General features: G+C 36.0%; 1 protein-coding gene across 1 annotated transcript in view; it reads right to left on the reverse strand.

The window, feature by feature from the left end:
• The window catches only part of LOC148942401 (receptor-type guanylate cyclase Gyc76C-like), a 398,466-nt gene extending 373,473 nt beyond the window's left edge, over nt 1-24,993 (reverse strand). The window contains exons 1-3 of the mRNA XM_089103313.1: nt 24,864-24,993; nt 8,058-8,281; nt 3,067-3,234 (exon numbers count right to left, since the gene is read on the reverse strand). Of these exons, the coding sequence (XP_088959439.1) occupies nt 3,067-3,234; nt 8,058-8,281; nt 24,864-24,993 (522 nt within the window). The remainder of the gene's footprint in view (nt 1-3,066; nt 3,235-8,057; nt 8,282-24,863) is intronic.
• Between the last annotated feature and the right edge of the window lie 425 nt (nt 24,994-25,418).

Consider the following 25,418-nt stretch of genomic DNA (forward strand, 5'->3'; position numbering starts at 1 on the left):
ATATTTTTATGAACTACCTTTTTTGTTTATTTTTTTTTTTAATTTAAAGTACCTTTTTTCTATTTTCACTGAATAATAATAAACAATTGATTACTCTTCACTGATACATTACTTTGAACCCCCCCCCCTAAAAAAAAGAAGCTTAAATTGAAGTTAGAAATAAGTCAATATTTTTTATTTGACAGTTTAGATGGCTGTTTTAACTAATATACAGGGCTAGACTGTATCAAGTGGGGGGGGGGGGGGTTGTACCGGGTTAGACCCCCCCCCAAAGAAAATACACCTCACTAAAAAGTAACAAATGCATATTAAAAAAATTGTGACACGTTTTCTAAAGTTTTTATACCCGCCCCCCCCCCAGAACAAAAGTAACCCCTAGCCTCTTAACAAAAATCCTGGATACAGCCTTGATATAGGGAATTACTTTAATGCCATAAACCTTATTTATACATAAAAAACAAGTTTTTTCAACTGAAAGTAAGGAGCAACGTCAAAACTTAAAACGAACAGAAATTATTGCGTAAATGAGGGGGGTCGCGACTACTTAATACCTCCCTATTTAAGCTAAAGTGTTTTAGTACTTTAAAAAAGCTTCTTACTTTTCTAGTAAAACGACCCTTGGTTTTCAGAACACGTTCTTAAAGGATTAGGACAAAAAGTCAAATAGCGTAGCGTAGAGAAAGAGGTATTAAGAAGGGGCAACCCCGCCCCTCTTATACGCAATAATCTCTGTTCGTTTTACGTTTTAACGTAGCTCCATACTTTCCGTTGAAAAAAACTTGTTTTTTTCGTTTAATTCCTTACCATGTTTTAGATAGTGCCGGCCCGGCTTCCCCTCCACGAAAGATCCTTTTGACAATTCTGTCCCGGTGAAAATCAACCCCGGGCAATTGCCAAGTTCTGGCAAATTCTCCCAGTTTAAAAGTTTCCCTGAAAAGTTCACCCTAGGAAACTTCCTTCTCCATGGAAAACTACCAGGCAGAAAATTCAAAATCCTCCCAACCTAAAAATGGGTGCATTCTTCCCAATAACAAATTCTATAGCCTACATAAACGAGGGGTAAAGTTCATAACTGAAAGATTTTTCCCTAGGGGCTGTGACGGCCCTGTTATCTCCAAAGACATAGATATTGGACCTTTCAACTATAGTGAACAATATGGCTATCACGAAATTTGATCGAACGACTTTGGTGAAAAAGGGGCGTGGGCGGGGACTAGATGTCCTCCAATCTTTTTGTGCACTTAAAAAGAGCACAAGACCCATTAAATTCCGTTCGGACAAGGTCTTTCCAGGCATTCTAGGACCATTCGTTCAATATGATCACCCCTGGAAAAGAACAAAAACAAAACATATAAACAAGCATTCGTGATCTTTGTTTTTGCAAAAAAGATACAAATTCTACATTTTAAAGATGTGAGCTTGAACCCTCTACAATAGGGTTTTCTAATACGCTGAATCTGATGGTGCCATTTCCATGAAAGTTCCTTGACTTTTAAGGAGTGTGTCTCCCGAAAATCAGGCAAATTTTATCAGGCTTGTAGCACTTGATGGGGAAATTTAAACTTAACGAATCTTATATGTTTGGAATCAGCATATGAAGCCAATTCTTTTGATATATCTATTGATATCAAAATCCCGTTTTTTAGAGTTTCGTTTACTATTGAGCCGCGTCACTCCTTACTTACAGTTCGTTACCAAGAAATGTTTCATTGGTTATCAAAAGGTACAGGAATTAACAAGATGCTATCCAAACTTTAGATCCCTTTGGTTCCCAAATTTATCAAACAGCTTTCAAGGTTTGGACCCAAAGGAGCCATGACCCTGCTATCATTTTATTAACAAACGCCAGTTGTAATAATTTTAATTATATACTGAAAATTACTGATATCCCATCTCGTGTAAGACCGTGAAAAGCGTTATAGATTAGTTTTTTTATTGTGAAGCTACGTACTCACTTTTGACTCCTATATCAATATTCCTTTTTTGTACATCGCTTTTATGTTTTCAGTAAAGCGCTAGTTTTCTATAATTCCAAAAACATGGGAAAATATTACCACTTGGTTCATTTGTACTATTTTTATCAATATATTTTAGATAGGCTGTGAAGTAATCATTTGTGGCCGTTTTAACTTTCAACTTCGCTCTTTACTTTCCCTGGAAATACTTTGCTTTTTTAAACTAACATTGAAAATCGCCAGCTGTGAAGCTTAATTAATTCGAAAATCCCACCTAGTGTTAATTTATAATAATATTTGGTTGAATATATTCTTTCATACCCTATCCATAAAAGCAAAATGTTTATATAGCCTATTTTAACTAACCTTAAAAATAAAAAATTTAAAGATGGATTCCTCTTCTCCACCCTTTGCAAAAAAATACTTCCCTGAGTGTTAACTCTTCGTGTCATGAAAAAATTTAATTAATTTATTCCATTCAGCTAATTGATGTGTTATGTTGATTTTGAAAAAAAACTTGTGTAAAACATTTGTATCAGCTCGATGATTAATTAACTTCCTTTAATTAGTGAATCCCCCTACACACAAACTTAACCATCAAAGCCCCACCCCCCCCCCCCTCCTTTGGATACGGCCTTGGTAGTGGTCACCAAATTTAAGAAAAAAAAAAAACGGTCAAAATCAGGAAAAGCTGAAAAGCACAAAAACAGCTTGAGAAGGTTTAGCTTTTATTTGAAGGTATACTTGTCTTTGGGAATCAGCATACAGTTAAGATTTAATTTTTTCGGACGGGAAGCTTTTCCAAGTTTAGCTAACTAATTTCTTGTATATTTATTTTCATGGTTCAACTTGGCAACACTGAGACAAATTTAGGGGTGCCCTAAAATCTTCATAGATTTAAAACAACCATAAGAAGTGTTTGTTTTTAAAGACAGTTTACAGGTATAGCTACACCTAAGATGGATTGAGGGGATAAAAAGATTCCAATGTATTTTAAATGTTTTAAAAGCCCAATGTATTTAAAACGTTTGCTGCACCATTTCACCATAAAATATCTTTTATGAAAGTATGGCAGGCTAATGGGTCATTGTTGGGTCTAAAGAGTTCTTACCTCTTTGTAAGGTGAATCGTCATTGTCGTTATATAAAAACGCTATTTTGGTCCAATTGAAATTCAAAAGCACAGAGGCTACGCTCTTCGAAATTTGAGTATCTGGGGGACGTGTCCGGGCAAAAGTGGGGAATTCTTTCTTGTTGGAAGTTTCGTAATTGGTACAGTACTGGAAATAAAAGAATTAATGAAGCAGGGAGACAAATCGACACAAAAATAAATGAACGGGGATCGAGAAATCTGAGAAAAATCGAGAGATCTCTTTTTAAGAGATCCGAGAAAAATGGGAAAAGCTTTCTTGTTAGAAGTTTCGTAGTTGGCACAGTACTGAAAATAAGTAAAATACTGAATTAGGGAGAACGTAAGAGAATCAGAAAGAAACAAAGAGAGGAAGACCTCTTTTTCATGTCTGTTATCCACGACTTTAAAAATATTCGGAACACTGAAAAGACCTTTCAACAGAAAATAGAGAACAGGCACAACTCTAAAAAATTTTTGAGAAAAAGAGAACGATTGAAAGAGAGAGGAAGAAAGACAGAGAGGGCGAGGTATCGTAAGGGATGGGCAGAATGGGGAGTAGGAGTGACAGAGAAAAGAAGAAAGAGAGAGAGACAGAAAGAGAGAGAGAGAGAAAGAAAGAAAGAGAGAGAAAGAAAAAGATAGAGAGAGAAAGAAAGATAGAGTGAGGGAGATAAAGAGATAAAGAGAGAAAGAGAGAGAGAGAGATAGAGAAAGAGAGAGAGAGGGGAAGACAAAGAGAACAAGAAAGAGAGAGGAAGAAAAGAGAGAGACAGACAGACAGACAGAAAGTGCAGACAATAAGAGACTATGAAAGAGACAGAATAGAAAATTAAAAACGAAGAGTTAGAGAAGCACAGATAGATTCTGAGTTTATTATCTGCAACATGATTATGATAGCAGTGATATCATTATCTGTCTACAGAGAATAATTGTCAAAAATACAGTAACGGTGCATAGCTTGTCATAAAGTGATGCTAATCTGCAAGGCCACTGACAACAGACCTCATAAGTGTGCATTTTCATATACCCTTGGGCTATATTATTTTGTTGTTACGAAAGGTCACCGCTGCTATTTATTGCCTGGGAAAAATAGATTTTCATTATACCCTTTAGGGTCCAATAAATTTCCTAGCGACATAAAAGGAAATGGAACTTTTAGGTCGTAATTCCTCTTCCTTAAAGATAACATATTGCAAACATGAAAAAACTAACATTCACTTTTTGTCCTCTAAATTTAGTGGAAAAGGAATAATATTCGACAATAAAATGAGCATATTTGAAAACTTGTGAGTTATTTTGTAAAATTGTATCATAGCTGCTTTTTGTTATCTCGGAAAATTATTGAGCAGAATGATTGATTCTATCTGGAATGGCCGTATAATTTGACTAATAAAAAACAAGTTTTTTTCAAGTGAAAGTAAATATTTGCATTAAAATTCAATGCAAACAGGAGTTATTCCGTATGTGGGGGGGAATTTCCCTCCTGAACCTGTCGCTCCTTACACTAAAGTTTTATAGTCCTTTAAAAACCATTCCTATTCCAGTTTAACGGTCTTGTACTTCAGTTGTTCTTCTGAAGATTCTGGGACAAAATACTTTAACGTAAAGAGAATGGGGTTGAGGGGGAGGGAGCCACAACATAAACAAAATAATCTATGTGCTTTTTAAGTTTATAATGTCGCTCCTTACTGTCATTCTAAAACACCCACATAAACCCCCAGTGCTTAATGTTATATTGTGACGCTGTAAAAATTCACCTGAGGATTTTGAAACAATTTGTCTGGTAATTAATCACTCTTGAGGAGTAAAAAATGGCTAAAGCGATCAATAAAAATCGAATAGCATAGAATTAGCTAGAATGAATATGAAACTGAGTTCGATTCGCAAATAAAAAAAATAATTTCAAAAATGTTCCACCTTTTTTCATAAATAGAGTAAATTTTTCCCAGGATCGCAAACTTTGTTGATTAACTTTAAAAGTAACAAATTTTACATCTTTGTGATTCTTTTTTATACGTTTTTAATTTTATAAGTCTATTCTTTTAATGCATATATTACTATAAAAACTTCTTTTCTAAGTTCTGGTTACTGTAAGTTACAGACGTATATTTTATATGAACCATTTGACTGCTAAGGAACGAATTTTCTCTTCTTCCTTCAATTATGTCTTCCTTTAGAAACTTTTAAATCTATCTCTCGAGAATGGAATTTTTTCCAGTTCACTTAAGAGAGAGCTCGAGTTAATTTCTTTATATAAAAACGGACGCCAGAGTGACCCAGCTAATTATATTTTGATGTCTTCTTATGCTTTTATTAAACAAAAGTTTTGAAAAGACTATAGTTTCCTGTCTACTTTTCTTTTTAGAAGTAAAGGATTTTTTATGGATTTTCAACTTGCCATCCGAGCAAAGCACTCGATTCAGCATGCTTGTGCTACTATTTTTAATTTTCAAAATTTGGTTCTTGATTCTCGCCTAATTCCTATATTTTTGAATGTCCTAAAAGCTTTCTTGACCCTCTAAATTCTACTCTTCATATTGTGCCACTGCGCCACTCACTCAAATTTACGTTGTGTAAAATTCAAGAACACACCAGATTTTTCGTTAGTTTCTTCGATACTTTGGAAATATATTTGGGCTATAGATTTGCATATTAGTAGGGGGTAGGGGTAAAGTATTGCAGTTTTGCATCCAAAATGTGTTTGGTTCAGTTATAGTGAGTTTCTCATAATACACAAGTACCAAAACTCTTTTCCCCTACGGAAATTAAAAAAAATAAAACTCAAATAAAATTCTCAAATTTGGAAAGCCTTATTTTCAACGGGGGGGGGGATTTTCCTTGGGGTTATTTTCTGGGGGTAAGGGGAATCGCCTGGGGGGGGGGAAGTGAACACAGGCCACCTTGAAGAAATGAAACGCTGATAAATTTATGTATTTTAAATCACCATCAAATCGTACTCTTTTTATGTAAATATTTTTTTATCTAAGTTTTTTTTAGAATTTGGGCTACTAACAGTTGATGCCACTCCTTACTTAAAGTTTGCTACCCAAAAGTATTTCATTTACTGCTCAGAATGTGCTTGAAGCAGTGTGAGCAGGCAGGGGCTTCAATTGGTAGGGGTCGGGGGATGGAAATTGCCCTACCCTATTTTGATAAATAGGTTTTTAGTTCATTGAAAAATAAAAACATGGTGGAAATTTTCTCCCTGCACGGAAAATCTCCCCCCACCCTCCCCAAACAAGCGAAATATCACCTTCACAGAGTAAGTATGACAAATAAAAACAATGAATAAATACGAAATTTAGGAACAATTTACCAATATTCCAAAATATAGGAAGAATATGTGATGAAGTATTTCTTATAGTATCATTTTTACATTTTATAACCCCAAAGGCAAATATTCTAGACACAAGTCCTTGAATCCCTTTCGATTCAAGGACTTACGGCTATAAATTTCAGATTGATCAGAAAATAAGTTTTTTTTTTGCTTATTTTGGGGCTCCTAACTCCTCCTCCTTCCAACAGAAAAAATTTGATGTTTTTTATTTTACCAAACAAATAGTACCAGAAAGTTTCAGGCCCCTGCATTCCCAAGAAAAAACGTATTCCCCCCTTTTCCGCTTTAAAATATATCTGTAAAAAACTGACAGTTCGCATAATTTAAAGCCCTCGTCTTAGGTGTTCAGGGTGTTATGTCATCCTTGGATGTAAATGTATTAATATTTTCAGTGATTCTGAACAAAACTAGCACCTTGAAGTGTTGTTTAGATGTCCTAAGGGGTTACAAAAGGACAAGATATCAAAGAAGGCTCTTGGACAGCAACTTGTTGCTCTCCAATCACTTTTGACTTATAAAAAAGGTACTAAAACTCTCAATTTCCGATCGCATGAGTATCCTCTGAAGTTTCTACGATCACATGGAGGGTTGCAGAGGGGACACTCCCCCTTCTATACGGAATTTTTTCTGCTCGTGTTAGGGTTTATTGCTACTCTTCACTTTCATAATAAAGGTGTAGACGAGAAAAATTCCCGGAAATCAAGAGGAATTACATATCAATTTCTATCTCCTCCTCTAACCTAATTCCATATTTATCTGAAGGTTCAATGAGAGTTAGGATGTTTAAGAATTAAAATTTACTATTTGAGACATCTGCCCTTCCCCTGGCTACAAAACGAGCCACCGCCTATTCTTCATAATAGCTGATGTGTACTTACATATTATTGATACAATTTTATGAAATATGAAGAAAATTAGCTTAGTTAAATGAAGCTTTAAAATTAATGTCAGAAACATTTTTCTGCAATAAGAAGGGTGGTATCACCCTGCAGCACCCTTATTCAGGCTTAGATAAATGAAGACAGACGGAAGACTAATTTCTACCCCCCCCCCCTCTCTCATACTTCTTTCAAGAAATACGTATATATATATATATATATATATATATATATATATATATATATATATATATATATATATATATATATATATATATATATATATATATATATATATATATATATATATATATATATATATATATATATATATATATATATATATATATATATATATATATATATATATATATATATATATGCAAAGTCTCATAAAGATTTTAAAAGTTTCGGAATTGGAATACACTCTTTTATGCATCTGTAAATCCCCCCCCCCTACTTCCATACAATGACCCACCACCCCTCCTTTATAATAACTGATACACAATTATACATTTTCATCGCTCTTTTTATTTGCCTTAATTTCCCTTTGGCTGCCCAATTTTATATTTGGGGAGAATTTTCCAGGGGGAACTGTCAAGGGGGTGGGTCCCGAAGGAATTTTATGGATGGGAAAAGCCGAACCCCAAAATTAAAACCTGCTGATGGAATCAGAGTCCCACCCTCGTACCGAAGAACTGACATAAATTTTTTAGTTTAAGGTACAATATGAGAGGAAAACACACAAGAACTTACGTAAGATATCATCGGCAAACTGAAAGAGGCTGCAAGCTTTGCTTCGTGAACACAAGTTTCTTGAGGGCCAATAATAGCAGTAATATTATTCCTCCAGAGTCTCGCTGTTTGTCGAATGGATTCCTCTTCTTCTCCATAAGTTTCAGCAACTATTAGCATCAGCATACCCTTCTCTACAATTGCTTTATTACTGTTTATAAAGTCAACTGCAAACGAAATTGCACCTAGAATAGTTCATCTTTCTTTAATATAGATCATTTGCTCGAATTTCAAGGTGCGTTTGAAAATTGAACAGTAAAGGGAAGAGTGATAAAGAAGTCAATATCTTTGGTTGTACTTTTAATGGACTTCACTTTTGAATATTCCTTCCATAGATTCTAGTGACATTGAGAGTATAGGCAGAGAAATAAAGGGTCAAATTGTAAAAAAAAGCTACTTGTTCTTTTTATTGGCTCCAATATTTGACAATTTTGACAGAGCGACACCGGATAATTACAACAACGGGTAAACAGGATTGGTTATTTGGCTTTTTTCTGGTATGCACTGAAGGAATAATGTGATTGGCTAGTAAGAAAGCAGTGGCGTCAATTCACATAGATGTAGAGAGATGGGGCATACTGACATCTGTTGACAAGATTGATGTCAACAGATGTTGACACCTGTTGACATATTTATCTAACAGTTGGCATTGGATATAACGTTGGATTGGACATTTTCTATGATTTTCTATTCATTTTCTATCTATTCATTTTCTATCTATTCGTTCTATCTATTTATTTTCTATCTATTCATCCTATCTATTGTATCTATTTATTTTCTATCTATTCTATATATTCATTTTCAATCTATCGGTTCCTATTGGGCAAATTTCTATTGGTTCTTTTTATCGGTTGAATCAACCGCTTATTCACAGTCTATAAAACTAAGGACTAAGGGGATGATACAGATATTTCTCAATTACTAATTTATGAGTACAAATTTAGTCGACGCATCTGCACATTTCTTAAAACCGTAGTCTCCGTCTCTGAAAACTTTATCAGCTTCTATAAGTCTAAAAATTATCATCATAATAATACATTACTAAATTTATTTGGAGGAGGATCTATTTACTATACTACTAATACCACTACTACTAACACCTCACTGCAGCACCAGCCTACCGGATGCGAACACAGCTGTGTAAGCTACGCCTTTACTCCAATATACTCAAAGGTTCACACTTTATCCACTTCCTCACAATTCCACTTTTTTATAAGTTTTGTCATGTGCCCTCTTCCCATATCTCCTATTGGTCGTTCCCATATCTGCAGTTGGTAGCCAAGGTCATGCCAATCATCAAGTGCCATGAACCACAGTCATCGCTCATGCTTCCAATTTTCGAATTTTTTTTGGAAAACTTACTTTCCCGTTTTTTTAAACTTTTTTAAAGTTAAAAAAAAAAAAAAGTTGACATAATTTTCTAAGAATTAATATAACTTTATGCTGGATAATGCTGATATGTAATTGCAGCTGTTACTATTGGAATATTGAAAGCCAAGGTCGTGCCAATCATCAAGTGCCATGAACCACAGTCATCGTTCAGGCTTCCAATTTTAGAATTTTTTTGGAAAACTTGCTTTCCAGTTTTTTTTTTAACTTTTTTAAACTTCAAAAAAAAAACAGTTGACATAATTTTCTAAGAATTAATATAACTTGGGGGGGGGGGGGGGGGTCACCCGGTTTGAACCCCCCCCCCCCCCCCGAAATTTTTTGACCGACTCGAAAATAAGTCGAAAATTAGTAAAACCTAGGTAAAAATCAGTAAAATTAGTCGAAAACTGAGTCAAAAATTAGTGAACCACACTGTGGTTAATGGCACTTGATGATTGGCATGACCTTGGCTTTCAATATTCCAATAGTAACAGTTGCAATTACATATCAGCATTATCCAGCATAAAGTTATAATAATTCTTAGAAAATTATGTCAACTGTTTTTTTTTTGAAGTTTAAAAAAGTTTAAGAGCGATGACTGTGGTTACCACAGTCATCGCTCAGGCTTCCAATTTTCGAATTTTTTTTGGAAAAATTGCTTTCCCTTTTTTTTTTTTTAACTTTTTTAAACTTAAAAAAAAAAAAACAGTTGACATAACTGTCTAAGAATTAATATAACTTTATGCTGCATAATGCTGATATGTAATTGCAGCTGTTACTACTGGAATATTGAAAGCCAAGGTCATGCCAATCATCAAGTTCCATGAACCACAGTCATCGCTCAGGCTTCCAATTTTCGAATTTTTTTGGAAAACTTGCTTTCCCGTTTTTTTTAAACTTTTTTAAACTTAAAAAAAAACAGTTGACATAACTGTCTAAGAATTAATATAACTTTATGCTGCATAATGCTGATATGTAATTGCAGCTGTTAATATTGGAATATTGAAAGCCAAGGTCATGCCAATCATCAAGTGCCATGAACCACAGTCATCGCTCAGGCTTCCAATTTTCGAATTTTTTTGGAAAAATTGCTTTCCCGTTTTTTTTTAACTTTTTTAAACTTCAAAAAAAAAACAGTTGACATAATTTTCTAAGAATTAATATAACTTTATGCTGGATAATGCTGATATGTAATTGCAGCTGTTACTAATGGAATATTGAAAGCCAAGGTCGTGCCCGCGGCGGATCCAGGGGGGGGGCCCTGGGCCCCCCCAAGTTTTTAGGGTACCCGAAACTCAATCTTTAGCTCGAACCTTTTTTGCTAATTATTAAAATAAGGCCTAAGATAAAAAAAAAAAAATAGATACGCCGTAATTTTTAACTTTCTTTTTATCACATTATCTAAAGTTAAAATACGACACTGCCCGACTAAGGATTATTGGGTTTATTTTTTGGACGTGATAAACGAGAAAAACATTTTGTGAATGCTTACGAGAAACGCATGTCTTTGGGGAGTTGCGTGGATGGTTAGATCCAACCGGCGGGAGGCTAGGCGCGAGCGACCCTGCCACTGCCTTCGGAGTATTTTTGCTCCGTGTGTTAGACCAGTTAGACGGAAACGCATTTAAAATGGATCGGAAAAAAAAATCAGGGCATGAATATAGAACAGAGAAGAAACAAAGAATGATGCCGGAAAGCCGTAAAGGATCGAGGGACATCTCTGATTATTTTGCCAAGAAAGATCAGATTAAAGGTAAGCTTTTAAAGATAGAACAATAAGGAAGGAGTGTCGTTTAAAGTGTGTATCAACACTTCTAATTTCTAGCTTTAGCCCATTGTCGGATAGCTTTCCTGATAAGGCTCATTCGTCAAGCTTCATCGCGTACCAGCTGCTTTTGTTGTTATATATTGCATAAGGTCCCTCTTGTACAGTGTTCTTCGTATGCAATTTGTCCGAAGCGTTTGACCTGATTTTTACCAGCCCACTTGTCTCGCCTGACGGTTATGATATTGGCTTAAAGCAGTATTTTTACCGACACACTGTGTCAGCTCTGAAATTATCTTTCAAATTCTTGCAGTTAAAGCTCTCTCTTTAGCCTTGTAAACTTCGGTGATAATTGTTTCGGGTTTCAGCTCTTGAAAAATATTTGTTAGCATATGTCGGGGATCAGTTCTTGGGGTTGCAAATTAAATTAGTGATGTTTAGGGTGGTATTTTATTTTAAAGTCCGGGTTTCCTAGAAATAGTTTTGGGGTGTGAAAGTTCAAGATTGTTGGGGGAGTTTAAAGTTAATGTTGCTGATTCAGTTTATTTTCAAATTTAGTTCCAATTCTGCCTTCACCATGTTGAGAGTTAAATCTACTAAAGCAAGCCATTATACAAAGTGTATATACGTTTACAATAAATGTCTTGTGCAAACTTTAAAAGAGAAACTTTTTTTGTTAGATGTTGAGACGACGGCAACTTCTGATGCCCACTCTGAGTCGACGGTCGGAATGCACAAAAACGCATTCAGCCAGGAGAACGAACTGTCACCAACAACTCCGTCCACTTCACAGACAGCCTTCATAACAAACTTCGGCGAAACGACACACACTGATCAGCTGACTGAAGGATCAAGAAGCAGTACTCAAACCTTGGTGGTACATAGCCCAACACTGATTTCACAGTCCCCGCACCCGCAGCAGAATCAAAGCGCTATTTTTTCGCCTGAAACTGACTTCACGCCGTCGAAAGACTTTGGTATTGCAGTAGCGCTGAAAGAGCGAAATCAGTTGTCTTCTGGCGAAATTATGTTTTTTATGAACGAAAGGTGGAAGCCGAAGAACCAATCTGATCTTCCAGTCTCGACACAAAAGAGAAAAGGTGGCGAAGTCAAGCGTCGCTTGAATACCGAACATCTTGCCCGGTATCCTTGGCTCGCAGTGAGTCGTCATCCAGACCACGAAGGCCTTTGGTGCAGTGTTTGTGTTTTGATGAGGACCAACGAAAGCGGAGGAGGATGGTCGGCTTTATCTGGAGGTGGCGGAGGGCAAAAAATGGGAAAGTTGGTCTTGAGACCGCTAAAAGACTATTCGAAACTTACCGGGAAAGATGGTGCGCTGACAAACCATGCTGAAGCACAGTTTCACAAATACTGCCAGGAAAAAGCTGCCGCGCTGCTAACAACGTTTCAGCGCGGTAGTCAAGATCAAGATATCAGGAATGCTCTGGACTGTGAAAGGGTCAAGCAAATACAGCAGAACCGTGCACTCTTGAGAAGCGTTGTTGAAACTGTCAAGCTTTGCGGGGCACAGAATATCCCCCTTCGTGGCCACCGTGATGATGGCAAACTTGATATCCAAGACTCTGATGTCATTACAGCAGTAAACGACGGGAATTTCCGCCACCTACTTCGGTATCGGATTCAGAGTGGAGACTCGCAACTTAAAAATTTACTTGAAAATGCACCGAGCAACGCCAAATATACGAGTAAACAGATCCAGAATGAACTGATTGGAACAATTGGGGAAATGATAAAAACCGAAGTAGTGAGAAAAGCAAACAAAGCAACGGTTTGGTGTCTTCTTGCGGACGAGTCAACAGACAGGCAGACCAGGGAGCTGATGGTCATTGTTTGTCGTTATGTGTGTAAAACCGAGCAGGGATACGTGATTCGAGAAGATCCTTTTGCAGTTGTCGATGCCTTTCAAACCATGTCAAGACTCGCTGGAGATGAGGAAAGTGACGACGGTAGAAGCATCGAAGAGAAGCTAGACGGCAAGAGCCTCGGGAAGCTGCTGTTGAGTGAGATCAGGAAGTCAAATCTGGATTTGTCAAAGTGCGTTGGTCAAGGATACGACAAAGCTGCTAGCATGGCAAGCTTGACAAATGGTGCTGCTGCTGAAGTTAAACGCCAGTGTGAAATGGCAGATTAATTCCACTGTGTGAGCCATGCCACAAATCTCTCATGTTCAAAGATAGTTTCAGTTCCCATTCTGCACAATGCCCAAGACGTTGTTCGAGACACAATTTCTCACTTCAGCTCAAGTGCCAAGAGAACAAGACTTCTAAAAAAGCATCTTATCGTGGACAAAGCTAAAACAGAGACACTCGTCAGTCTTTGTACCACGAGATTTGTAGAGAGACACGAAGCAATCAGCAGGTTTTGGGACTCCCTTCCGTCGATCGTTTCTGCTCTGCAGGAGATGGAAGGATGGCACGATCGAGAGGCAAGTAGCAGAGCTTATGCATTACGATCCTGCATTGAAAAATCAGATACACTCGTAGGACTGGTTTGCCTGAATTCGTTTTCGTCGATCATGAAACCTTTGGCCGAGTCACTACAACAGAAGGATGGTGACCTCGTGAGAGCCTTGTCCCTCATTAGCAGCGTGTAGGCAATGCTGGAAGATATGCGATCACACGCCGAAACCAAATTCAGACTGCTTTACGAAGATCTTCTGAAAATGGCCGAAAAGATTGATGCTACCATCAAGGTAACGCAGCCACGCATAGCTTCACGTTCTACATACCGGGCAGGGGTACCCAAGATGGATCCAGAAAGTCATTATAGGATGGCGGCATTTATTCCAGCCCTGGACGCCATGCTGCTTGATTTTACGGAGCGGTTCAGCTGCCATTTTACGAATGCTGCAAAACTTTCAGCTTTGATCCCGGCTGTGGTTAATGGCAAACGCTGGGAGGACGTTCAGCCAGGGTACGAAAAGTACAAGGAGCTGCTCGTGGGTACGGAGATAGACGTAAAAACCGAGTTCGAGATTTGGAACAAGTATTGGTCTAAGGAAACCGTGCAAAAACCGAAAACAGCTATTTCAGCGCTGAACAGTTGTCAGGAAAATGTATTTCCCAACATCTTCGCATTGTTGACAATTCTCGCGACGCTTCCTGTGTCAACCTGTGAAGCAGAACGAATGTTTTCAAAGGTTGACAGGACATGTTCATCAATACGAAGCATGATGACTGAAGAGAGGTTGGAGGCTCTACTACTCATGCAGACTTACAGAGACGAACTGCCGAAAACAGACGATGCTATCGATATGTTCGCTCTCAGAAAAGCTCGCCGATTGAGTTTAGTTGTGTAGTGTGGTACTGTTTTTATTTTATTTTGCTACGTTTTACCTTTATGAGCATATTTGGCAGTGTTTTCATATAAATAAAGAGCTATCAAATTAGTCATGTATAATCAGGTTTTGGCGCCCTGTGTCCGGCGCGGCCCCCCCAAGATTTTCCTCTAAATCCGCCGGTGCCAATCATCAAGTGCTATGAACCACAGTCATCGCTCAGGCTTCCAATTTTCGAATTTTTTTGGAAAACTTGCTTTTCTGTTTTTTTTTTAACTTTTTTAAACTTAAAAAAAAACAGTTGACATAACTGTCTAACAATTGATATAATTTTATGCTGGATAATGCTATTAGGTAATTGCAGATAAATGGTACTTTTGTAGATAGCTGTCAGCTTGGTGAATTTTAAGCATTAGCCATAAAAAGGTAATTGCTATCTAATTATTACATTTATTATTTAAGTTCCTATTGGCAAAGGCATTCACTCTGTACTGTAAAAGGTTTTTATCACCACGAACTGTTTAATTTATTCATTGAACCTAGTTTTTTCTACTAGAAAAAGATATATGCAAAATTAGCTAGCCTTGCTTTTCTGAATGACACAAGACAAGGGCTTTCCGGGAAAGCAAATTTCCCCTTTCTGATTATATAGAATAAATCTAGGATTGATAATGGGAAATATACAATTGAATCGGAACAAGATACTGCCGAAAAGCGAAATACATATCCAAAACCAATTTTCTCTCTGGAGTAGCAATCCTAAGGGGAAATTAACTTTTGATTTTGAGACCTCGTTTTCTATTCTGGGTAGATGATGAGACTAGTAAAAAATGGAATGCAAATTAAGGTTATTTGAAGAGAATCTCTGTTTAACTAATTATGCTGGAAGTCTAAGCTTATTACAAAACCAGGATTATTGATATATCTCTTTAGACGGAAAACGAAAATTATGGTTTTCAGCTGGCTTTCAGACTTCACGCTTAACTAATTTAAGATTTCACGCTCATAAATTATACTACCAAGAGAAAGAGTTCCGACTATTAAAAGAAACACTTGGTTCAGGGTTTCAGTTTTTGTCTAATGCTTCTAAAAAAGAAGCCTTAAAAAGGCCTGTTCCTAAAAAAAAAAAAAAAAAAAAAAAAAAAAAAAAAAAAAGCAATGTTCGGACTATATAGAAATAGTGCCTTCAAGGAGGTGATGAATAATTTAAGATGTTAAAAAAAGTAATCAATTAAACAGTAATATGGTACTTGTAAGATGAACAACAAAACCATGAAGAACAATAGGGAAATCTTTTTAATTTTCCCTATTCATTCTTTTTTACTTTCCGAAATATTCATTCAAATTATGTTCACTGTCTTGCAAAAAGATTTCCCTATTGTTCTTCGTGCTTTTGTTGTTCGTTTTGGAAAGGCAGTGTGGTCTTCGTCGCTATTTACTTGTATGATATATCCTCTACCGCTCAAGAAGTTAAGTTAGGTTAATCCTATTAAAATATAGCTTTGTAAGATAAAATATAATACTTTAGAAACAAATTTGGCCTATATATTTGCACATTAGGGGGGCAGGGGTAAATTGCAGCGGGTCTGCATGCAAAATGTTTTAGCCACAATTAGCCTACTCTGATGTTATGAAGTAAGAATTGTTTTCTGACTTAAAACTGTCTAAATACTCCCCCCCCCCCTAATGTGCCGATATATAGATCAAATTATATATTTCCCATCTATTCTGTCACTTCTCTTTGTATTTCCTCACGCTGAGTTGAAAGAAACTAGCGAAAGAAACCGGTTTACAGTATGTCAATGCATGAACAAATTGAGCGGTAGGGGGTATATCATGCAAGTACCAATAATACCAATTATTCATTACGATACAGTGGGGGGGACACTTCTTCATTAAAATAAATTTAATTGTTCAAATTTCTTCATTACAGACATACATAAGCAAAGGAATTCTTTTGATCTTAAATTTTTTCAAGCCAATATATTGGTTGCACCATATTGATTAGGCTGCACTAAGAAGCAGTAGTGAAGTCTGCACAGGTTAAGAACTAAAATGCGCGATTTAAATCTTTGAGTTTGGTATGTAAAACTTGATTAGAATATTTTCTAAGCGATCAAAATACATTCTTTTCAATTTTAATAAAATAAAATATTAAGAAAATCTAAAACTTACAATTAGTAACCTTGATTAGACTGCTAAACAAAATACATTTCCTTAGCTCAAGATAAAAATAAATAGAAAAAAAGTTTTCGCGCCGTGTCTGTGGTGTACAGAATACCCACAGATGTTTTGTGTGAACTTATTTAGCAGACAAGTCCTTTTTTTGTTCGCCTTCCAATAGCAGGAATTAAACCTTTGGCCCCGTATTTCCAAGCACAAATCAATCCATTGCGCTAGCACAAATCAAAAACCAAAGTATGGTATCGTAATTCCATTTTTGAATTTCGGTTTTTGGAAAATTAATTATCTCCCAAGCAAGCAAAACCAGTTTTCTTTCTTTTAAAACAAAAAATTAAGCGATAATTGACAATCAGTTTCCATTGTTTTACTTAAGAACAAAAATTAAGTTTTTTCTCTATTTCAAAAACAAAAACCTTATTAGAAAAATTTCGTAAGCAATTAAAGTTTCATTCCGGTTTTTAGTCCCTATAACAATTAAACTGCAATTAAGCACGGACCTTAATTACACTGAGGATCAAAATGACAACTTTTTGGATTAAGAACTTAAAGGGTTGGTTCCAATTATATTTCAGAAGGATTTTATTTATAATATTTGTAATAGTTTATTTATATTTGATTTTTAATAATTTATGATTATATTTATAATTTATTTATAATAAAATGCTTAGGCATTCAGCTCAATTTACATCTTTGACTTTTGACATCTTAAACAAAGAGTATGGGTAAAATATAAGACTGGGAGCTGGGGCTAGTGTCAACAAAAACATTGTCAACGCCACCTAGTGTCTCGTGACACTTGGTATTTTTCAACCTACGTAATCATTTTTCTGTCAGGAACTGGGATCAAACACTTATTACTACACTAACTTTATCCCTCACACTAATTGAAATAATTATTCTTATTATTCTATTGAAAACAAATCAAGTGTCGCCAAACATTAGATGGCATTGCAAGTTTTTGTTTACACTAGCGCCAGTTTTCACTCTTATGAATTACCCATACTCTTTGATCTGAAAGTTATACACAGCTCTATCTGGACATCGTAGTACCCTTCTCCTTCTCCCGCATTAATGATATTATTTGAAAAAAAACTACGTTTTCTAAAGAGTTAAAGAGGCTGAGTCAAAAGTTCGAACCTTAAAACGTACAGGGATTAGGAGGTACAGCTGGGGGGCTGCCGCCTCCAAAACCCCCCGCTTTCGCAGCCTTTATATAAAAAAAAGTTTTTTAAACTGAAAGTAAGGAACGACGTTAAAACTTAAAACGAACAAAAATTATTCCGTATATGAAAGGGGCTGTGCCCTCCTCAACGCCTCGCTCTTTACGCTAAAGTTTTTATTGTTTAAAAAAAAAAGTTGTGAGAAAGTCAAACTTTAGCGTAAAGAGCGATGCGTTGAGGAGGGTAGAGCCCCTTTCATATACGGAATAATTTCTGTTGTTTTTAAGTTTTAATGTTGCTCCTTACTTTCAGTTTAAAAAACTTTTTTTTTATTTAAAGGCTGCGAATTCGGGGGGTTTGGGAGGCGCCAGCTCCCCAACTGTACCTCCTAATCCCTGTAAGTTTTAAAGTTCGAACTTTTGACTCAGCCTCTTTAACTCTTTAGAAAACGTAGTTTTTTTCAAATAATTCCTGCACATTTTTGTACAGTTTATTACTTATTATTGCTTGACTAACTGTTAGCTGATCGTGTCAGGAGTTAGAGTTCAATATAAACTCAACGCCTCACTCTTTACGCTAAAGTTTTTATTGTTAAAAAAAAGAGTTGTGAGAAAGTCAAACTTTAGCGTAAAGAGCGAGGCGTTGAGGAGGGCACAGCCCCTTTCATATACGGAAGCGGGGGCTTGGGGGGGGGCAGCCCCCCAACTGCACCTCCTAATCCCGTTACTTTTTGAGTTTTGAACGTGTGACTCACCCTCTTTAACAGCCCCCCAACTGTGCCTCCTAATCCCTGTACGTTTTAAGGGTCGACCTTGTAACTCAGCCTCTTTAAATCTTTAGAAAACGTAATTTTTTTCAAATAATTTAAAAAAGAAACTGAGTTTCTTTTTTAAAGTTTAAATTCAGTATATAAAAAATTTTCTCTGACGGGGAATCGAACCTGGGTCTTCCGCCTGACAGTCAGGAGTATCGACCGCTGTACCAAAGAGACACAATTGTACTTGTATTTTTAGTATGTGGAATCTATTTTTGACGCAAGCAAATACCCACAAAACTTGATATTTGGTTTTTGGAACACAGGGAAGGAGTGATCGGATTGAGCTGAAATTTTAAGGATAAGCTCCGGGGCCCCAGGAAAGCTTATCCTCTAGATTTCAGCCCGATCAAACAATGTTAAAGGGGGCTGTGGTGGGAAAAATTAACATGGGCTCTTATAGCAAAAAGGAGGTTTTTCGTAAATGTAAATTCGGGGGATAATGTTTTCGGTCTGAAAATACCAAAAGGCCCTAACAGGTTGAATTCGTCTTCGAATGAGTCCTCATTCACCCGGATCCGTTGCCAACTGTGGCCTGTAGGCGTGGTTGATAAAAAAAAAGAGAAATGAACTTTAAGTGGTTATATTTGGGAAAACATAGAAGGAATGATCGGATTGAGCTGAAATTTCGAGGATAAGCTTCCGGGCCCTAGAAAAGCTTAACCTCTAAATTTCAGCCCAATCAGATAACGCTAAAGGGGGCTGTGGTCGGAGGGTCGAAACTTCCAGCCCACTTTTACCTATGAAGATAAAGTCGGAGGGGGGTGAAATTTTGCACGTTCCTTAGTTGGAGCTTGGGCTACAAAATGCAATCACCGCTGTCTCTCTGCGACCGCTAGGACCGGAAATCGCTTAACATTGTGATGGGTCGCCTCTTTATAGAGGCACAAGTGTGCCTCCTTGATAAGCTACATTAAGACTGTTGATCCAGTACCATAAGGGTTAGTTCTAATTACACTTTTAATAATGCAATGCACTTATTTCTAATCCAGAAAAGAATAGGTTGAAGTCCACAAACATTAGCCTAAGAATCCTCGATTAGTAACTAAATTACGTGAACTTAATAACTGTTTTTGAATTTAATATATTTTAGATTAAATTATATTAAATATTAAATTTAATATATTTAGTTACCTAAATAGACAGATTTCATAAGTGATCAGTATTTATTTTCATTTACTTACAGTTTTTCACCAAAACCAATTTAATTTGGCTTAGAATAGTTCATTTTCCTTGTTTATAATTAAAAAAATGAAATTAAAATACAACTAAACATAAACTATATTATAATGACAAATGCATTTGTTATGTTTAATTTTTATATTATGGAACTATAAAAATGTATTTTGTTTTATTTTTATATTATAAAAATATCCCGTAATTTTTTTTTTATAAAAATTTGTTTATATGTAAGCAAAAATTCCATAATTAAAAAGAAACTAAAGTTGGCCGAAAGTTTTTAAGCTTAAAAAGGTCATTTTTTAATTTTTTTAAAGAAGGTCATTAATTGTATATTTCAGCCCTCTGTTTTTTTTTTTTTTTTTTTTTTTTTACAGAAAAATTCATCTTAATTTCTTAGGAAGTTACCCAATACGTTTTCGTATAAATTAAAAACTGTAATTAGAATCCCGCATGTTAATTCTTGACCCAAGAAGTTGCAACCTTAATCCGCGGTAAAGCCTGTTTGATTAATATATAATAATATTAATATATAATAAATATAATATTCCTGATCTTGCTACTTGCTATATACTATTCCTTTTTGCATAATTTTTCAGAATAGTATTTATTCGGTTTAGTGACTAAAAATATTTTGGATTAATAAGAAAAAAGGATCAATTCTAACAAAATTTTTACCAATTCTTGTTTCTGACGATCAATCTTCAAATATAGCTAAAAATCAAAACACCTCAGACGATACTAGCTATACACCTTTTCGCCTTCGCTAAAGTCACTTGCAAAGGATAGAGACAGGGAGATAAAAATTTATTATAAAAGCAAACGAATAACTAATGTTTAACAGCCACCCCGAAAAGTAAGAAATTTGCCTGGGGGGGGGGCGGCAAAAAATGCACTAAAACAACAAGTCCACAAGACACTTTTTAATAGCACCAAAAAGCTTATCACAAAAATTTTTAAACAAATGCACTATTATTCATACCCTTAGTGGCCACAATTATCTATTTATTTAAGTTAGTTTAATTTTTATAAGTATAGGCTACACTTTTTTAGCATTAAAAACGGCTTGAAGGAGGTCTTTGCCAAAACATCTACTTTTTAGTTTTTTTGCACAATCCACCGGTGCCATGTATTTCCAAAGTAGAACCGAGCACAGGGATACCACAAAGGGTCGCCGCCGTCCCCCCCCACAGAAGATACACCTCACTGAAAATATCCCCCGGTAAATAACCCCCCGTGCAAAATACCCCCAAGGAAAATACACCCTCCCCCAGGGAAATACCCCTCCAGAGAATACCGCCCGTGGAAAATAAGGCTTTACAAATTTGAGAACTTTATTTGAGTTTTTTATTTTTATTTTCCGTAGGGGGGAGGAAATTTGGCAGTTGTGTATACGCCACAAACTCAAGTTACGAAGAAACTAACAAAGAAACCGGTTTGTGCTTGAGTTTTACACATCTTAAACTTGAGTGAGTGACGTATAAAACAGAAGTATCGGAATTTTTCATGGAGAGAGAGGTGGATTTCCCAGTATCATTTAAAAACGATCAGAAATTAAATTATAAAAATTAAGTCTTTTCATCTAAAAGTAAGAAGTAGCATCAAAACTTATAACGAACAAAAATTATTACGTATATGAAAGAAGTTGCCCCTTCCACAAGACCTAAAAAAAACCGGTTTCTTCGTTACTTTATTCGTTACTTTGGATACAAATTTGGGCTCTATATTTGCTGATTAAGCGAGGAGGGTAAAGTATAGCGGGTCTGCATGCAAAATATGTTAGGTACAATTATTCTTCATATTATGAACTAAGAATTGTTTTCCGACTTCAAACTGCCCAAATACTTCACCCTCCCCCCCCCTCATGGCCAAATATATAGCCCAAATTATATATTTTCCATCTATTCTGTCACTTGTCTTTGTCTTGGGTCAAGCTAAGCTGAAAGAAACTAACGAAGAAACCGGTTTGGTCTCGAGTTTTACACAGGGTACGTGAGTGAGTGGCGTATAATGCACAAGTACCAAAATGCCTTCCCCCTACGGAAAAAAAAACTCGAGTAAAATTTTCAAAATTGTCAAGCCTTATTTTCCACGGAAGGGGGGTGTTTTACAGGAGGGGGTATTTACCCGGGGGTATTTTACGAGAGTGGTATTTTCTACGGGGTGTATTTTCCGGGGGGGGGCTATTTTCCAGGGGGTACTTTCCAGAGAGGTATTTTTCGGCGGGGGCGGGTAAACACTTAGAACCAACACTAAGAACTTATGGTAGGCGTGCCACTGAGAGAAGGTAAAGAATTTAATGTGCCGAAACCCATACAGGCAAGTGTGTATTCCTCTGAGGAGCCATTGTGGGAGGTGATTACTTGAAAATATTTCATTAGATTTAATGTGTCTTGCTTGATATTTTGCGATGGCTTACATTGTGGCTTACATTACATGTAGATGGAACCTTTTTTTATGATTGTTCGGTTATACTGTTTTGTCCTAGGTGACTGGATTGGTGAGTAAGATTCAAAGCCTTGTCCAATTGCTTATTTTCCCTGTTTGCTAAAGCAGAAAAACAGTTTATTTCTTTTTACGGACAATTATCTTTAACATATTTTAACTGTTAATATAATAATCTGTCTTCTTTTTAAGTTGTACATAGATCATTTACTTCCATTTGAAGAAACTTTTTTTTATTTTTTGGTCTGAATTGTCTTGTTTTTCTTAAGTTTCTGTTTTACTTATGAGTTGTTTGTTCTTATTCCTCATCAAACGTTGGTTTATAATGCCAAATGATGCCAATTTGAGAAAAAGGCTATACTAAAATCAGCAAACTTTTGTGTGCAGCCAAGGGTTTTATTCATACATTAGCAGGGGAGGGGTGAAGACGCAGCTTTCAAGACAGTAACTGTTATCCACAGCTCATATAATTATCCAGTAAGCTTATTGCAGATCATTTCTTGTCTTCGTTCTCGGTGCGAACAAAAAGCTCCTCCCACTTCTTCGTGCAGTTATTAATAGCGGGTTTCCACTTGTTTCCGATTGTTTTGCGTAAAGTGAATTATTCGTAATAGCCGGTTTTCACTTGTTTCCGATTGTTTCGCGTCTGACTTGTCAACCCGTGAAAAGATCTGACGCCGCTTATGGTTCTACGTTCTCTGGAGCACTCGCACCCCGGTCCGGGTTTTTATAATGGGTGAGATAGGGAATGATCATACTGGATAATTATATGAACTGTGCTGTTATCTATGGAAAAAGTACTGAATTGGCTATTGAATCAAATGGCTATTTTGTCAAATGGTTATTGGTGTTTAGCTTAAAAAAGAAGGTACCTTGCATCAAAATTACTGAGATTTAGCATTGGAAATAGGGGCTGTCCTATCTGGCTATAAATAAAATTCTTCCGCTTTCAAAGCTTCTCTAAATTAAGCATAACCTCCTGTCACAGATTAATGGGGAGAGTTACCATATTATAGTGATAAATGGGGGATTAGTTACTGGAATTAGTAAAGAGTGTGTTAGAAGACCAGGAGCAACAGAAATGGCAGTGGGAAGTCGCACCCTCGGAGTTTACCAGCATTAGAAAGAGGTGTGGGGACATAAAATTCCTTTTAAGGCAGGTTTAAACATTGAAGAAACCAGTCAGGGAGGGGTAATTTCCCAACACTTAGAGAAAGGACGAAGTACTTAGAAAGGGTAATGAACGGTCCTTTCGCGTATGCCATGTGTGGAGATAAAGGTGAGGATATGCTTTACTTCATGGCTCTTTTTCCCGAGGTAAAGGAAATAATAGGATCAAAAGGTTTAATGAGACTTAATGAGATCAAAAAGATCAAAAGGGATCAAAGGGATTAATAATGGTATCAAAGGATCAACGGATTATGGGGCAAATTTCATAAAATTTGGTCCCATTGAATTTAATATTAAATCTTTTTTATATTTTTTTTATATAAAACATACTAAATTGTGAATGACCCATAGAGATATATTTTTTAAGGAGGGGGGAGGGGGTGAGTCTTGGAAGTATTCAATGTGTAAGTGTTGTTTTCTTTGTTTGTTATTTTTGCTTTTGTAATCATGGCCCATACAGCTTCAAAGCACTAAATAAATATCTATTATTTGTACAACATTATGTGTGATTATGTGAATTACTTCTATGTAGTATTTACCTTATTGTAAAGTATGTTTTGTTTTTGAAAATATTATGTTATTGCATTGTTATGTACCGTAGTTTGTTATTGTTATGCATGCTTCTAAAATGTGCTACGATTTTGTGTGTAAATCTTTATTTTCTTGCTACAGCCTAAAGAGGCTTTTGTTGCAATATGTATCTATCCATCTATATATGATTTTGATTATTATTTTTCGATACTACTACCTGCTTCCACCCTACTCTAGCAGGAGCACACAACTAACACAAGATAAACAGGAATAAACATTTGACTGTTGAAACTAAAACAAAGGATTCGTCAATTAAAAGAAGAATTAAATAATAAATAATAAGTTATTATTATAATATATTTTGTAATAACTTATTATTAAACAAATATTGTATTAAGTTTTAAATAATAAATATTCAATAAATAAATATAAATAATAAGGATTAATCAATAAGGAAAAGCGAGATTACTTAATCTCTCTCTCTCTCTCTCTCTCTCTCTCTCTCTCTCTCTCTCTCTCTCTCTCTCTCTCTGACGATCTCTATCTATCTCTCTCTCACTATCTCTCTCTCTATCTATGTCTCTCTCTCTCTCTATATATCTCTCTATCTATCTCCCTCTCTCTCTCTCCCTCTCTCTCCCCCTCTCACCCTCGCCTCCTCTCTCTCTCTCACTCTCTCCCCCTCACTCTCTCTCTCTCCCTCTCTCTCCCTCTCTCTCTCTCTCTGTCTCTCTCTCTCTCTCTCTCTCTCTCCGTCTCTCTCTCTCTTAGATTGTAAAGAATAAACTAATCATGAAAAGAAATGGTTTCCTCCTGATTAATTTAGTTCAACTCAAATTTCAAAAATTACCTGAAAAGCTCATTCCCGGTCTAGAGTAGCTTTGATCCCAAGGTCTTCGTTTGGACCCAGTTATGTATCCCAACTTAAAGACCCGGCAATGTACTAGATGCACAATGAGTAGAACTAGACACTGTTTCATTATAAGAACTGTTAGTTGCTTCACAGTTGGACAACAACTGAAAAATAACTGAGGGAGTGCCGGGAAATTATGCAGGTACTTCCCGGAGAGGAATTAGAACTTTTCTCTTAAAGCGCTTGGAACAGCCCATATAAGTAGAACACTATTAAAACTACAATTTACAAGGTCGTCCTAAAATGATCAGTGAGAATAAAAGCTTGGTTTAAGCTTTTTTATGGTTTAAATTTGGTTTAACTTTAAAGTGAATAGAGATGCAGTTTGTGAAGAATGTACAACTAGTTTCTGTTCATATCTAGTTCGTGAATTTTTACACGATATCCTTTGAAACGACGATATAATTGATGTTTAATACTTTTTTTTAGTGCATCTGAGCATTTTTAAATAAAAGATAATCCGTCATTCAGTAAAGCAAGATTCAAATTCAA

The sequence above is a fragment of the Artemia sp. Qi Xiang Cuo genome, chromosome 17 (genome assembly GCF_049724085.1).
Source record: "Artemia sp. Qi Xiang Cuo chromosome 17, ASM4972408v1, whole genome shotgun sequence".
Classification (NCBI taxonomy): domain Eukaryota; kingdom Metazoa; phylum Arthropoda; class Branchiopoda; order Anostraca; family Artemiidae; genus Artemia; species Artemia sp. Qi Xiang Cuo.